Below are 16,009 nucleotides of genomic sequence, written 5' to 3'. Positions count from 1 at the left end.
GTGTCAAAGCCAGAAAAAGATAAAGTGGTTGGCTTAAAGCCAATCGAGCAGTCCTCTTAATTTCTTGGGGTTTTTTCCCGATTCTTTAGAAACTTTTGCTGAAATCGTACAAGGAATGCTGAACAAATTCGCTAGCTTTCACAGCCCTGCAACAGGAACTCACTACCTCTGTGCTGTGAGTTGTGTGAGAAAAGTCTCTGCCTGTATGTGGATCAAGAGGTGGAAGGTGGTGATCCTGACCCAAAGAGCACTGGACAAGGAGTCGGCGATCCACACGACAGCTAACCTGAGCAGGCGCAGCCTGTGCTGCGCAGATCCCTTCACTGCAGGATAAACTCAGCCTGTAACAGGAGCCCGCAGGCAGCTCCCACTTGGTACCAGTGATCATGCCTCCTGCCTGGCCTTGACTTTGTCTAAAAGGGCAACAAGAAATTCTTCTGTGAATATCCTTCATGAATAGAGTTGTTTTCTTATGAGGAAAAACTATTCAATAGCTTGAATGACCAAAAAGGAGGAGCTTCTTTCTGTGGAAAGGACCTGATCAGCATGCCCTGGGAAAAACCCACCTGGGCTGCATCTGACACTGAACAAATGCAAGGTTCTCAGCATCTGAAGGGACATAAAATTACCCACTAACTGTATTTTTATTATTATACTGTCTTATTAAAGCAGTTATCTTTAAGTCATTTGTTGTCAGGCCTTTCTTATTGATATCCAGAAGAGCCCTGCACCAGCTCAACTCAGCTTACTCGACACCTCCAGGGCAGAGTATCTGCAGTTCCCACCTGTGCTTTAAAATATAAGTGTCTCTTTGCAACCTAGATGGCTACACTCTTCCCACAGTCAGTGAAGAGCTAACCTGTGCAAGTCAGCTCATGTTTGGTCAGCTGAATCTCTAGACACTACTGGCCATGTTGACTAGCCTTCCATACAAGAGTAGAAATACTGCAAGGATGGCCACATCCTCATTTGATTACTATGTGTGAAATGTCTTCAAAAAATTAAAGTAACAGAAAGCCTTTTTAGATACAAACATTGCCAGGCCATCCAAAGGATGACCAAAGAGCACCTTGAGTACTCACAGTGTTTGCATGCCTTCAGAAGACAGAGGCAATGCCTGATAGCAGTGCTGTCTCAAAATAATTTCCCTTTATGAACACAATCTATTCAAACTTGCTTGAGTTCAGCTGGAGTGACCTATGTTTTGCCCAAGAACAGCTTTTCCTGATGCCACCAAACATTTTCAGCATGACTTCAATAGCTGGGAACCAGATAAAAGAGTGTCATTGGCATACTTGTAGCAGTCAGTGTTAGTATGGTGTTCGTGACTAGTTCAGGGTATGTCAGCATCTCTCCCAGTATCTCATATAGATTTAAAAACAGATAGGGACTTAAATCTTATCAAGAAACATTACCTCACACACAGTGATCCCTAACCTTTTAATGCCAGGCTAATTAAGATGTGAACCTAGAAAGTGCTATAAAACATAAACAGCCTGCCCCAGCAATGAAACAGACCCTTAGACATCTATTAAATGAGCATGGTGCAGTACATGGTAAAAAAGCAACCACGTAACTTTTAATTCATTCCATTCTGTTGATCTTGGGTATTAACAAATAATAAATTATTTTGCAATTTACATTAAATATTAGTAAGAAAATAAATTATTCCAAGATCATTGACAATGACAGGGACAAGTTAAAATAATCTTGCTGGAGCTACTGATCAACATTTAGTGTTGTTGCCAGTAAATAATCACTTTTTAGATGATAGATAACAGAATGGTTTGTGTTGGAAGGGACCTTAAATATCATCTAGTTTCAACTCCTCCTACCGTGGGCAGGAACACTTCCCACTAGATGAGAATTCAAAGTATTTTTCCTTCACAGGAATTTATAAACTAAGCCAGAAAAACTGTTCAGCTGTTGGCTGCTGCTGTATCTCCTCCTTTGCTCTCCTCACACTCAAAGAGGTATAAAAACTCCACCCAAGCTTTCGTTCTACTTATGCCTGAAGATCTAAGTGGGTGCACAGTCATCAATACAGCCAAGAATTGAAGACATTCAAGCAGGAAAATTTCTCTGGCAAGGTTCTTTTTCCTTCTTTTTTTTAATTTCTTGGGTGACTGTCCAGCCACCAACCTGCTCAACTGAATCTGTGTAAAATCAGGTGAGAGTAAACAAGGAAATTAAAGTAAATTTTTGGCAGTTTGCTGGTGGGATTGAAACGTCTTTTCTCTTTTCTGGCTGATTTTTTAATTGAGATAATTTCTATAGCCTCCCTTTAAGCAGGACTTTCCTCTGACCAGATTCTGGAGCTCTGAAGATTATGACTAAGAAGAGGCCTCCTTGAGAGAAATTCTGAAATTAATAACTAGTTGCTGTAAAACTGTACAATAGGCAGTAGATGTAACTAGATCGATTTAAATAATTAAAGTCTAACAAACTTTAGTTAATGATCTATCTAGTTCAGGTTATTTATCTCCAACAAATTTCAATATACAGTGAAGAGCTCTAAGAGTGAAAAGCTCCAGGAACAAAACACAGAAGAGCTCTGCAAATATTTTTGTAAGTATGAGGCCCAAAGGGTGTTAGCAGCTGTTTCTGTTTATTTTCATTAAGGAGGAAGGGTTGGGTCCTGTATGCTGACTTCAGTGAGAGCTGTTATACTCTGCTGTCTTTTGAATCACACCTCTGATTACTTTGTTCTTACCTTCCAAAGGCCACATATTTATATTCAAAATTTTACATAAATATGTTTGATAAAATGTTAAAGATGGGAATAATGGCTTTTTTTTCTCTTTTTGTATATGAGCAAAGAGTGATTTTTAGAGATGCTGAGAACCACCACCCAATATATCAAGCATTTCTGAAAATTAGATCCAGCTTTAAAGAACCTATATATGGATCCAGGCAGGCCAAATCCTAGCCAAAGAAATCAGAGGACATGGAGTAAAAGAGACCTCAAGAATGGATGAGTAAATTTAGATTTTTTTTTTCAGAGCAACCATGTTAATTTCAAGCCTTTCTTTCTTCATATAGTGCAATGGCCCTGGATAAAATGGGAGATTTGAGTCTGAAAGAGACAATGCCCCGAGCTGAGATAGTTGAAGTGGAAGGCATTCCCTTCACAGAATCAATAAGCAGCACATGGGACAGAGTGTGGAAATTCAAAGCCAGACCTGATGATCTGCTCATTGCAACGTACGCAAAAGCAGGTTGGTGTGGGTAGGAAACAGAATAGAAAAGTTTGGGATAATGCTTGTCGTTGGAATTGAAAATTACATTTGTTCTTTGTGATCAATATCTGTTCAATCCCAAACCAGACATATTTTAAAGATGTGAAGCTCTGTCAGCTGTGACTAGCAACTTCTGACTTCTTTGGCAGAAGTAACACCCATCTATTATTATTGAAGTTCAGATGGTCAAAGTCTAATTCCTTAGATTTAGATTTTATACTTACATATTAATGGCAACAGCAAAGGTTTTCCACCAGTAGGTAATGATTTATGATAACAAAGACTAGCAAAAACTCATCATTACTAAGAAATAATAGAAACTGACAACAACTACGTACTATGTATTTGGGGAATAACTTGGTGTGTAAACCAGTACTGATTTCTGGAAATGGGTTAATTATTTTAAGGAAATAACAAATTCACTTAATAATTTCAGCCAATAAAAGATCCACCATTAGTATTAGCCATCTGGTATTTTATTCAGTGATTGGCCACTTAGTTCATTACTATTTCTCCTCTTGGTCAGACAACCTTTAAACTTACTACACAGAAAAACAGTGAATAACAAGCATCAATATTAATCCTGGATTAATAAAAATATTTACAGTTTAGGGGATTCAGGAACAGATTCAGGAACATTTGATGATCATAAAAAAAGAATTACTTGAATTAGCAAGATTTTTAAAGGTTTATTTTCAGTAGGAAAAAAACCCCAAAACAGTATTACAAAAAAAAATCCACATTATTTTTGTAAAACCTGAAAGCTTCCAATTTATTTCCTGTATACTGAAAGTGAAAACATGTTATTTTATCCAGCCTGGATTAAATCCTCTCAGTCATTGAACTGAAAAGAAATAAAGGTAGGAGTCCAGTTGAAATTGTTGTATCTGTCAGAGCTGCACAATTCAAGCATCTCAAGAAGGGTTAAGTTTCCTGCCCGGATTGCTTTCCGAGTTATCCCTTAGCTTGTTCTCTAGCTGGCCTGCCACAGTACCTCAAAGGTGACGTGGTTAATGGTGAAGGTGATGTGATCACGGCTATAAGGGAAAAGAGGCACATGAGAGATACAATACTGTAACTTTTGCAAGATGTTGCAGCAGCTCAGGTAGATGAAATGTTGTACTGACCTTCATTTAAAGCATTTCAAATGGGAATATTAAAAATACTGCAACTTTTTTTCAAACTGTATTAAATTTTTACTCACTCAAAGTTCAGGTATTTCATTTTTTCATTCAAATTCAGGATGGAAATAAATGTTGAAGTGTGAAAATTGGGAAGGGGGGATTTCATTACTCTCTACAAATGATACAATCTCCAAATAATAGTGAGATTATCCCAGAGCATTTTCCATTACTGGAGTGGGTGTGGAGACTGTTTCTGTTGGCAAGAAGAAGCCTGTCTAAAATGGAATCCCTGAAACTGTGCTTTGGGAACTACCTTTGTATTCTTAATTATGCATTTTTCTTCCATTATCCTCTCTTTCCACTTTGTCCATCATCTTCTGTGCTGTTCCTTCCTCCGTTAATATAGAGTTCATCCTTCCAGCTTTCAGTTCCCTAGCAGGAGAGACTCTTGGCTATCCCCGAGGGAAACCTCTAAACACTGACATTTTCAGGTACCACATGGACACAGGAGATAGTGGATATGATTCAACAAAATGGAGATGTTGAGAAATGTAGACGTGCCACTACTTACAGACGCCATCCTTTCCTTGAGTGGTCTATCCAAGCATCTTCAGAAGTGAATTACTCAGGTGAATATTATATAAATACATTTGTATTTTAGACAAACTGAAACAAAACAAGCATCCGGTGTTGATGCCACAGGTTTCCTGGGAAAGGTCCCACTTGCTTTGAGCTATGCACCATGTTGGGTATTAGGGATCAGTTCAATTGCTTTAACATAGACATCTAGTGCTGCTCAAGCTGATGCAAAGCTAGCAGATGTAACTCGGGGGCTACTGAAGACCATGCTGTTTTGGAGTGGCATCTGAAAGCTGTGTGTGATACTCCACAGTACCTAAACAAGCAGATATGCATAAAATGGCAGTGTGGGAGCAACTGAATCCCACTTTCTGATTAGGGGCTGTATGGAAGAGAAACCTATGTCATGGATGTATTCCCAAAACGTGGATGATGTTTTCAGTGGTTTTGCTACTGTTTTGAGTAACTGCTGTTAAATTCTAGGGCCTAGTCATCTAAACGAGCTATGGGGCATTCAGGCAACCAGCAGGCCTGGCTGTTTTGCAAAGACATTTTCCTATGAGTCTTCCCCCAACAAGGGCTCCCACTCCACAGAAATCTTTAAGCCTGACTCTCTTCACATTGATCTTGACTAACTGCAGCAGAAGTGCTACTTTTTCTCTTGTAAGCTAGACTGTTGACAGAGAGAGAGAGACCAAAAAATTATAAACGATGATAGAGGATGAAAGACAATGATAGGGAAAAAAGAATAATAGAGGTCATTATAGATGTTTAAAAAGGGGGGTGTTGATAACACATCTCCATGTATCACCAGATATTCCCAAATATTCCCATATATCCATAGCTACTCAAAATATACTGTCCATCTTTCTCCTAGTTTCTCTTTACATGCCATACAGAAAGTCTAGTGATGCAGTCTATTCTTCTTGTATCCTAGAAAGAAACAAAAATTTCTTACCTGCAAAGTGAAAGGAGATCACTAAATATTGCGAAGGAAAAACTTTGGTTGGGTAAATATAAATTAGTATTCATCATTATCCCTTGGAATGCAGGAGTTAGACATGGGCCCGAGAAAGCAAGAAGATACAAATTATCGTTCCCCCTTTCCTCCTTGAATACATAGGTAAAAATTTACCTAGAAACACCAAAGATGCCTATGCAATGTTGTGTACGTTACACTGCTACATAATTGCTCTGGAGACGAATGATCATTGCAAGGTGAACTGCTGAAAAGTCACAGTCAAAATCCCACATATGAGAATATTAAAGAAGTGCTAGTGCAATTTAGAGAACAAGTCACATCTCATAATGAAACATCCCACAGGCCTGGAGTTAGCTGAAGCTATGCCTTCTCCACGAACAATAAAAACTCATCTCCCTGTGCAGCTGGTGCCTCCCTCCTTCTGGGAACAAAACTGTAAGGTAAGTCTGAGGAGGTAGGACTCAATTATACTTCACCCGCAAATAAAGTGACATAAACCAGGACTGAGTATGGTTTCCAGAATCTTTATGACACCTAAAGGTCTCCCGAGATATTTTCCCTTTAATGTGCAAAGCCTGTGTGAAACTAAAGAAAGTTACCTGAGCTGGATTTCAGAAAATGGCAGCTTCAAAGCAAATTCACTTAAGCCACTGTCATCAGGCTCCAAGAGAAAACTCCAGGAGGTGCCTAATATCTATATAACCATGTGTAAGTTAATTTTTCTCTCTCTTTTCATATCAATAAAGGTAATCTATGTGGCGAGAAATGCAAAAGACAACCTGGTATCATACTACCATTTCCACAGAATGAATAAAGGAATGCCTGACCCAGGAACCTGGGAGGAGTTCATGGAAAAATTCATGACTGGAAAAGGTGATGAACTGCAAAGAGATTGTGTTCATTTAAAAAATGCATAATATTGATTTTGTTATTTTGGCTATGGTTTGAAATCCAGTGTTGACACTCTGCAGAAGGATATCTACTGGAAGTGTTGCAGTAGTAAATTATGTTCATTCATGGGTTTTTATTAGTACCTAAAGGATTCATTTTATCTTTACATTCACATTTTGGGAAAAAAAAAAAAAAAAAAAAGCTGCTCTTTATTATATTCAGAAACATATGTGACCTCTCTGCGGTTAAACAAAACGTGCTTGGAAGCCAGCTGGTAAGGAACAGTGGTTTAAATGGTTCTACTCCAGCCTGATACACAAGAAACCAAGGTTTAATTTTTTGTAGAAATGTGCAGTGTGAATTTGAGTCAAAGGAATATTTTTACCTAAACTCATTGTATGAAAGTCAGGCATGTGAACAAAGCCAGTTATCTAGTTAAAGACAGGCAACGCCAGAAGCTGATTCTTCCCTTTCTAAAAAAGGTTCTCATGTTCAAGAACGAAAACCTGCACAGGTGGATGGCAATCTTCAATTTTGGTCAGTAAAGCTTCCATATGTCCATAATATTTTTGCCACCATGTAGGCCTAGAAACACCACTGTTTGGATCATCATGAGAGTCTCATGTCTAAAGGAGATCTTGTGTCTTGTGTTTGACCAGCTTAGCTTGGGAGCCATCTGTCCCAGTGCAGACATCTAGAACATAGCTACCTCTGCCCAAACTAGTCATATGGATACTTGTTGGAGAGAAACAGGCACTTCTGATAGTATACCAAATATTTAAGCCAGATAGAATCACAGAATAACGCAAGTTGGAAGGGACCTTTGGTGTTCGTATGGTCCAACACCCTGCTCAAAGCAGGGCCGATTAAGACCAGTCTTGTCCAGCTGATCAGATTAATCGTTCTGGAAACGTTTGTTTCTCTCCATCAATCATAAAGGCAGCCTGGATTTTTCATGCAGAGGTAAGCATCCACATTTGTGGCCCTCTAAAGTTACACATGAATCCTGCTCTAAGCATCCATACACTTGAGGGATTAAAAGCACAAATTCTGTGATAAGCACAGAGGACAGCAGTCATGGCCACAGTGATTAAAAAACAGCTGGGAAATGCCCAGGCCCTGGTTATGAAGGAAACATGAGTGACACAGATACTTAAAGCCAGTTTGAGCATTTATAGCTGCTGATGATATGACTCCTTTTTCAGTGCTCTGGGGTTCCTGGTATGACCATGTAAAAGGATGGTGGAAGGCAAAAGATAAACACCGTATTCTCTACCTCTTCTATGAAGATATGAAGGAGGTAAAAGGCTGAATATATGTTTATAGAGCTCTGAAATCTGGAAGTCCAGTAGATACTACCTACAATCAACAGTTTTCTATTATAATGCCAAATGTATCAGTAAATCTTCAGTTAACCTGATTGTCTCACCCTGACAACTGCAACCTTAACATGATGATTTGTTTGCTTTGCCTGGCTCTGTATCTTATCCCATGTTACTCTCTGCAGAATCCAAAGCAAGAAATTCAGAAGATCCTGAAGTTCCTGGAGAAGGACGTGAGTCAGGAAGTTCTAAACAAGATACTCCATAACACTTCATTTGAGATAATGAAAGAAAATCCCATGACAAACTACACTAAAGAGTTTCAGGGAATAATGGATCACTCTGTCTCCCCATTCATGAGAAAAGGTACTGAGCTTTGTAACTGGCATCAACTCTGTCTTCCTGGTTGTCATTCTGTTTTGAAATAAGCCTTGAGGTATAAGTATCTAGTGAGTCATAGTTAATGGGAAATCCCAGTAATTAATCTTTTTTTGCTTTGCTGTTTCTTAGGTGTTGTTGGGGACTGGAAGAATTATTTCACTGTGGCACAGAATAAGAAATTTGATGAAGATTATAAGAAGAAAATGGCTGATACCTCTCTTGTTTTTCGCACAGAATTGTGATTATTAACAATGGGAATTATTCTCTATGATCTTCAGCCTTTTCCATTTTACATACTTTGCTTTTCCTTCACAAAATGCCTGTGTCCCTAAGATTTCAATATCTCTTTAACATACCACTGATTTTTCATTATTGTGAGAGTTCCCAAATTATGTGGAAGTTTAGGTTGGTCTCCCTGAAGAAAATAATCCCACTGGATACTTTTCATTCATCCCTCCCACAGTAACTTTCAGCATTAACAAAAATATTTCAGATATGCTTTGAGTTTTTGTCTTTGTAAAACTGCAGTTGATATTGTTGGCATTTTCAGATCAACCTCTAACAGAAATTAGGAACTGGTAGGAAAAAAAGATGTTAAAAGAGTGGAACAGGTGTGGGCATTATCTGTTATTCACATGTTGTATGAACATTAATCAGTAAATAACAATAAACAAACTTAAAGGTGGTCAAGTATAAACAGAGCAACAGAAGTGCACAAAGTTGAATAATTTTCTTTTTCTCTTGTTCCAAGCTGGACATCATAAATGCCATTGAGATGAAAGCAACATTTCCAAAAACACCAAACACCCATTACTTCCTCTAATAAAACATAAGGGCTACATAGAAGCATTTATGTACAACCCAGCTGTGGAGGCAGTCCCTACTGCATCAAGACAAGAAGATTTTCTCACTGTTGACTTTTGAAATGGATAGCATAATCTTCTGTTAACATTTGGAGAATTCTGAAAGTGGGTATGATCCAGGTCAAGAGTCAGTGCTACATACACCGTCTCCCTCTTCTCTTCCATTTGTTAAGAGTGTTCATCAGACACATCATGTTATTACCTCCTCCTTTTCTTCACTCTTCTCTTGTTAGCTGAACATACAAACCGCCTGCTGAGGGCTCTTAGTTGCAATAGGGCCTGGATGACATTGTCAAATAAAGACCAGTTCTGCTTTAGCATCAGTACCAGCACTATAGCCATGTTTTGAGATTGTGGGAAATTAACTAAAGTGATCCATAGCAGATTTCATTATAGACAGCTGTTACCAATCCACTTTTGTTTTAAAGTGCCGCCGTTGAGCTTGGCACACAAAAAAGGCCCCAAAGAGTTCTTCCTTAACTGGGTTTGTACGTCAGAGGGAAAACAACATAGATGACAGCAGCTGGAGGAAAATACTTTCTTAATCTTTAGTCTACTTTAACTGCTGGGGGTATTTTCTCTTTGTCTTATGAAGAGTTCCAAGGATTTAGTAATAGGAGCAGCTGTCAATACACACAGTCCACTTCAGGCTACTGATTTAATCCAAATGTCTAAAATTAATGCAGTTCTCTAAAGGGCAGCAATATCTTGCATCAAGATTGAAAACAAATTAAAAGCTTCCTGTTAAATGTAGAAGCTATACTATCAGTTCCTGGTCCACCAAGTTTCCCCCAAAAATGCAGGAAACACCAAAAACAGAAACGTGCATTTACTACCTTAGTGCAAACATATGCAATTGAAGGGCTTTAAGTCAACAGAGATTCCTGCCCACAAATAAAGGATGCCTCAGTAAATTGACTCTCTGGGAAAAAAAATCATCTGTCAGAGGTACTGCTGTTCATCACATCAGGGTTAAATATTAGCCTGGAGAGCTTTCTGCTACTTGCTTGAATTTTGTTTATGATTAACTTGATTTGCTATCTCACTATTGCCAGTATGAGGAAAAGGCGTTGCCTGCTCTCTCACATATTTCCATCCTCTTGGGTTGCTCCATGAAACTGCATGAGTCAGCTCAGTTTGTCAATCTAATCCTCAGTGTCATAGGAGACATCAGTAAATGGAAAACATGCTTATCTCAGTAGCTTGGTGACATTTTTTGAGCGGTGCTGTACAAAAGGTTGCACAGATGACCTGTTTGTTCCTCCTTTGAAGTCTCTGAATCCACCAGAAGTGTAAAATGCTGATAGTGGCTGAAGCCTGGTCAAAAAGGTAGTTAGTTGCACAGCCACTGCAAGGATAGAGGCACCATATAACAAGGGTCCTCATATCACATTGGGAAAGTCACCTTTGCTCTCACTTCCATAGGTAAATCTTCACCTAGCTGCAATTCAGCTGCTCTGAAAAACAGATAAAAAGTAACAGAGGTCAACAGTGCAGTCCTAGAAAAAAAAATGGGGGAAACAAACACTGGAGGTGTGATTACATAAAAACTGGCTTTTCTTAATCTATTTATATTATCCTTACATATATTCAAAGACAGATATATTAACTTTTATGACAAAATATGGCTGCATGGGGATAGAAAAGTGGGATGTTTCTGCTTTTTATGCCCTCTCAAGTCACCACAGCGGAGAGAGATCAACCTGTGGATTCAGTTATAATTGGCAAAATGATTATACCAGTGTAAAACTATGAACACTGAATTATTACCACTGAAAAAGACTGGATCTGTAGTTACCAGGAAGGTCTGGGAAAGGGGTTAACAGGCTGTATGCATGCCCCAGTGGATCTGGAGACTACCGTGCTTTGGGTGTCTATTATGACAGTATGTCAGTAGAAATGTGCGTATGATTCTGGGTAGATGGCTGGAGAATGCCTACATCTAGAGTGTCTTTAACTTACGTATCTTTACGTTGTTGTTATGTACAGAAGAGCTTTAAATGATGTGTTTGTATACATCTGATATAAGGTGGTAAGAGGGTTAATCTATTTTTACGTAAGATATTGAGCAGCTGCGGAAGGAGATTGTACATGTACAGCTAAATTATTTAAAAAAAAACCCAAACAACCTATTGTCAAGCTTCTGGTGTAAACAAGTGACTCCATTTACTATGGTGACAGAACTCCATACAAAGCTCTATTACACATATGCCCTGAATATACACCTATGCTTTATTTTCATCCAGTTACCTAGAGGCATGATTTTACTAAGCTTCTTACATAGGAGCAACTTCTATGTCAGTTTAAAAAGGACTTGCATCAGTTTAGCTAATGCAGTCCCACATCAAACTTCTTCAGTGCTGCTTGTCTCTTCTTTCATAAGAAAGTGTACCTGCAGTTTTGATAGCTGAGAAACTTTGCTGTTCATCTCTAACAAATGTTTGAAAATCAGTGTTGATTAATAACATGCTAACTGTTCACATAGTTCAGTTTTGTAGCACTGCATTAACAACTACCAAAACAAACCTTCCCACAGAAATGACTGAAGATTCCTGCTTCAATACAGACTTTTTAACGGGAACTGCTGTATTAATTCTAGGGTAGTCACGATTATCCTTTAGCTTGACTGTCGATAGCAACTAGGGGAGCCATTTTACTTTCACAAGGAATGCAACCATTTACAAAACAGAATGCTTCAAAAAATTAAAGAAAGAGACAGAGAAGGGAGCTGTTCTGTCTTCTCAGGTAGCATTCAGAGAAGGAGGGACACTGCTTTTCTTTCCACTAATTTTAGTGTCGATGATCTGCTTCATGCTTGGATTGAAAGTCACTGTTTCTCCAGGTAGGAAACAGACTGCAGACAGGAAGCAGTTTCTATTTAATTTGTCCTATCCACATAGGATATGGATATACTATCCTATAATATACCTATTATATTTTTTTATAATGATTTATGCCAACATGGTCACAAAGAGATTTTTCTTTACAACAAGGTTAATTATTAATTCTGGAATTTTCCAGAGGTGTGTTAACATTATATTTTTAAGCCTGGACTGAAGCTTCCATTTCCCTCACGTCCTCGATGAGTGGTGCAAGCTGTAGGTGAGCCTAGAGGCACACTGAGAGAGAAAGTTAAGCCCTTCATACTCACAGGATAGAACCAAACTGTGCTGCCAGACATAAAGCCATGGGCTTAGGCAGGATAACAAGGCTCTGCCTGCCCTCCAGACCAAGCACAGATTTAGGCACTGTGTAGGTGGACCAGGAATGTTGTTATGCAGCAGTGTCCCATGGTTAATGTTGAAGAGGCAAATTACTCATGGATTATTTTGCAGAAGGGCTTCAGCACAGCCTGCTGGGAGGACAGTTGTAATTTACCAGCAGCATGAGCTCAGACTGCCTTTAGGACTGTGTGAAAGCTCACAGTTGAATTATGGGCATCTACCATGACCATGGAGACAGAGGGTTTATGTCAAAAGCAAGGCACGCTGGGTCCTGCTCTGGTGCAGGCAATATAGGTCGAGGCAGAGTCTTAGGTTAGACACCTAAAAATGAAGGTAACTGTTTTTTTTAAATTGTTCAAATTGGGCCTCTTGATTCAGAGTAACTTGCTATTGTACCAATAACCCTCACTGATCTATATTTGCTACTATCTCTGTGTGCAGTTTAAAAGGGCATTCATGTTCTGTTAACAATGGAACAGTCTTTTACAGCCAGACCCAACCCTAAGTGCTCAAACAAAATGTTAGTTTCCTTGTTTCAGTTTCATGCTAATCTTTCAACAGGCTTGGTGGGCTTTGCAGACGAGTAATAGAACATCAAACTTCTTACCTCTCAATTTCCTATTGCAATTTAAGACCAGGATTAAGGACTATGTATACCATTTCTTAATACTTAACCAAATCCTTCACACACAAAGCAGTATTGAGGTAAATACAAATGGCACTACCGCCCTTGCATTTTATTACTCATATAAACATTCAGATTAGCCTCCCATTTTACACTTTCCTAAGTTTTTCACTGTACCTGTAGCCTCTACCATTCCACTCCAGTGGGAACCCACTGAACCTGAACCCTACACAACAAAATGGCCATGGTCAGCCAAAGACTTTACGGTTCATTTGCATGGGGCGGGGAGAATAAGTTTCCATAGAAAAACAGTTAACATACTGTAAATTCATACCCTGCTTTCCTTTATACTAATGTGGCATGTAGAAAAGCCATAAAAGTGGCTCAAACCAAGAATGCTGATGGCCCCAGCCTGGCTCACAAGCAAAAGATTTTGTGATCTTCAAAACCTGTCGGAAAGGCAGATTCTGCAGTGTCAAGTATTTAAAGCATCCGTTCTTGTATTCTGGAAACACATTCCTCAGTTGCAAAATTACAGTAATTTTCTCATTCTGTGCTCTTCAGAAAATTCTGGCAGGTCTAATAATTCCAATGACAGTGAACAAGCATTTGTACCCTGTCTTGATGTATAAGGGCTAATCACAGCCCTGTGGGACTTGGCTTCTCAACAAAAGCAGGATTTAAAGTTTGTTATGCTCTGCCCCAACACATCTCATAGTCTTGGCAATCTTGTTTTACATAAACAATGTTATTTAAAAAGATGAAATAATTATCTTTTACAAAGATAAGAAAATCATAGAATATATGGAGCGTATAAATTATTCTTTTCTCACTTATTTGGTCTCAAATTAGCTGCATGCAATATATATCAATTTACTGGCTCCTTCTACATAGGTAATACAATTCACAAACTATTTAAGAAAATTGTGTAAAACTATTTTTGCCACAAAATAGAGAGCAACTTGTATTTTATTGTAACAAACTGAAACAATCGTCAAAATCCTCAATCTGTTTTCTTCTAGTTATTCTGGAAACTTCTTTAATTCTTCTACCATTCCCTAACCAGGATGCTTTGCAATTGCTGTTGCAATTCAGGACCAGAATGAAAGACTGTCAGGACAATCTCAACTGTAAAATGTACACAAATTCTGCTGCATAAAATGGAGGGTAGTGGGAAGGGAGAACTGGCCTGTCTCTGTCAAATACAGGAGCAGGGAGCTCAGTGAGGGGGCTGAGTGTTCTCTAGCCAGAATCAGTTTTAGAAAGCCTGCGATGAGTGAGCTGGTAGTTCATCGTCTTCAGTACAAACACATCTGAAAACCTTTTGTGTGTCTGCCTTGGATGATTTCCAAAATCAATTTCCTCAGAGGCTAAATCATGAGATGATCCAAGAGTTGGATCATAATCTGTATTTTTTGAGGGTAGACAGAACGAAAAAATTCACACGAAATGTTGTTTTCTTTGGGCTTTTCCAGAAGAGAAGGTAAGCAAGCTTTCCTACAGTGTTCTCCCCAAACATCCAACTTCAATCGGAGGCTGACCTGAAAGGACAAAGCAGTGCACTGTGGCATAGTTTAGGGTCAGAAGCTTCTGCCACAGGATGGTTCTGGAAGGACTGTATCTAGAAAGGCTCTTCTTGAAGCTGTGTGAAATCCCCATGTTAGATTATGGCAGTGCAGGCATAGGTACCCAGTTCAGAGTCCCCCAGAGTGGATGGGGAAAGAAAGATTTAATTTGTTTATGTGCCCTGCAAGGCTTCTAAAAAGTGTAAGAATAGAAGTAACGGAAAAAGAGATCCTTGCGGTTTGGTTAGGGAGATCTGTTCCTTGCCAGCAACCTCTCTGAGAGCATGGAACCATATGCTCCTGCTGCAGTTGTATACCTGTATGTATTACAATATACAACATATACAACAGTGAATACACTGGGAGGGGGGAAAGGCAAGAAAAGAATTTCTGAGGTATATGTGAAGAATCTTTCTGCCTTCTGTCACTACTTGTCATTTGAATGTTAAAAGAATGACAATAAGCGGACTTGGAAAAATGCAAATTATTCTTCCAGGAGCAGTATTTTGATTAACTCGACTTTTTTTATTAAAATAATAGATATTCTCTTGTGACACCATAATTAATTCAGTGATATTCAATATTTATCTAGTGAACTGTAAATAGAATAATATGCCTAAATTGTTCCTCCCAGGCATCTTCTCATTAATAATCAATTATCACCAAATGTCAAAAATAATTCAGGCACTATCAAAGTGCATGCATGACTGAAATAAAAAAAGCGTGCACTTTAAAGTAGGTATTGCTCCCCTCAAGCACCCACCCAAATGGCCATGAAGATGGCTCTTAATTAAAAAAACAGAACTACAAGCCATAACACCCGGCTTCTGCTATTTGCTCGGGTACAGTCCTTCATACCCAACATTTAATAAATGACTTAATCATTCTGTGCTTCTACCGGGTTATTAAAAAGAGGATCCTAAATCCTTAAGTACCCGAGCACAGTTCACCTCACACAGTCTTGCCTAGTAACAGGCTCCCCTCCGGCTAAGGCGCCCTCGCAGCAGCGCGTACCCCTCAGCCCTTCAGGAATGGGAAATGCTGGGGCGCAGTCGTGCCGTAACCCCCCTTCCCCGGGGCCGTTTTTCTTAGACGGGAGAGCGTGCCGTTGGCAGCGCGACCCGCACCTCTTGCCTGAAGCCACCGTTCGGGTCGGTTTTTGCCCCTGGGGCGGCGTTTGCCGGGCAGGGCTGTCCCACAGCCCTGTCTCTTAT

General features: G+C 39.2%; 1 protein-coding gene across 5 annotated transcripts in view; it reads left to right on the top strand.

Annotated features, from left to right (window-relative positions):
- Nucleotides 1-1,881: 1,881 nt before the first annotated feature.
- LOC113476215 (sulfotransferase 1C1-like) overlaps nt 1,882-16,009 on the top strand; it is a 19,174-nt gene continuing 5,046 nt past the window's right edge. Inside the window, exons 1-9 of one of the 5 annotated variants that reach the window (XM_026841571.1) lie at nt 1,882-2,090; nt 2,511-2,568; nt 3,043-3,218; nt 4,855-4,992; nt 6,267-6,364; nt 6,671-6,797; nt 8,021-8,115; nt 8,323-8,503; nt 8,648-10,574. In XM_026841571.1, coding sequence (XP_026697372.1) covers nt 3,047-3,218; nt 4,855-4,992; nt 6,267-6,364; nt 6,671-6,797; nt 8,021-8,115; nt 8,323-8,503; nt 8,648-8,760 — 924 coding nt within the window. In that variant the 5' untranslated portion in view covers nt 1,882-2,090; nt 2,511-2,568; nt 3,043-3,046 and the 3' untranslated portion in view covers nt 8,761-10,574. Of the gene's footprint in view, nt 2,171-2,510; nt 2,569-3,041; nt 3,219-4,854; nt 4,993-6,266; nt 6,365-6,670; nt 6,798-8,020; nt 8,116-8,322; nt 8,504-8,647; nt 10,575-16,009 lie in introns of those variants that run through there. The other 4 variants (XM_026841563.1, XM_026841580.1, XR_003397677.1 and 1 more) reach the window with 4 other exon arrangements.

This window comes from Athene cunicularia (genome assembly GCF_003259725.1).
Source record: "Athene cunicularia isolate RWA chromosome 1 unlocalized genomic scaffold, athCun1 chr1_part1, whole genome shotgun sequence".
Lineage (NCBI taxonomy): Eukaryota > Metazoa > Chordata > Aves > Strigiformes > Strigidae > Athene > Athene cunicularia.
Note: the sequence above shows the minus strand (reverse complement) of the source record. Positions and strands in the feature narration are given on the sequence as shown.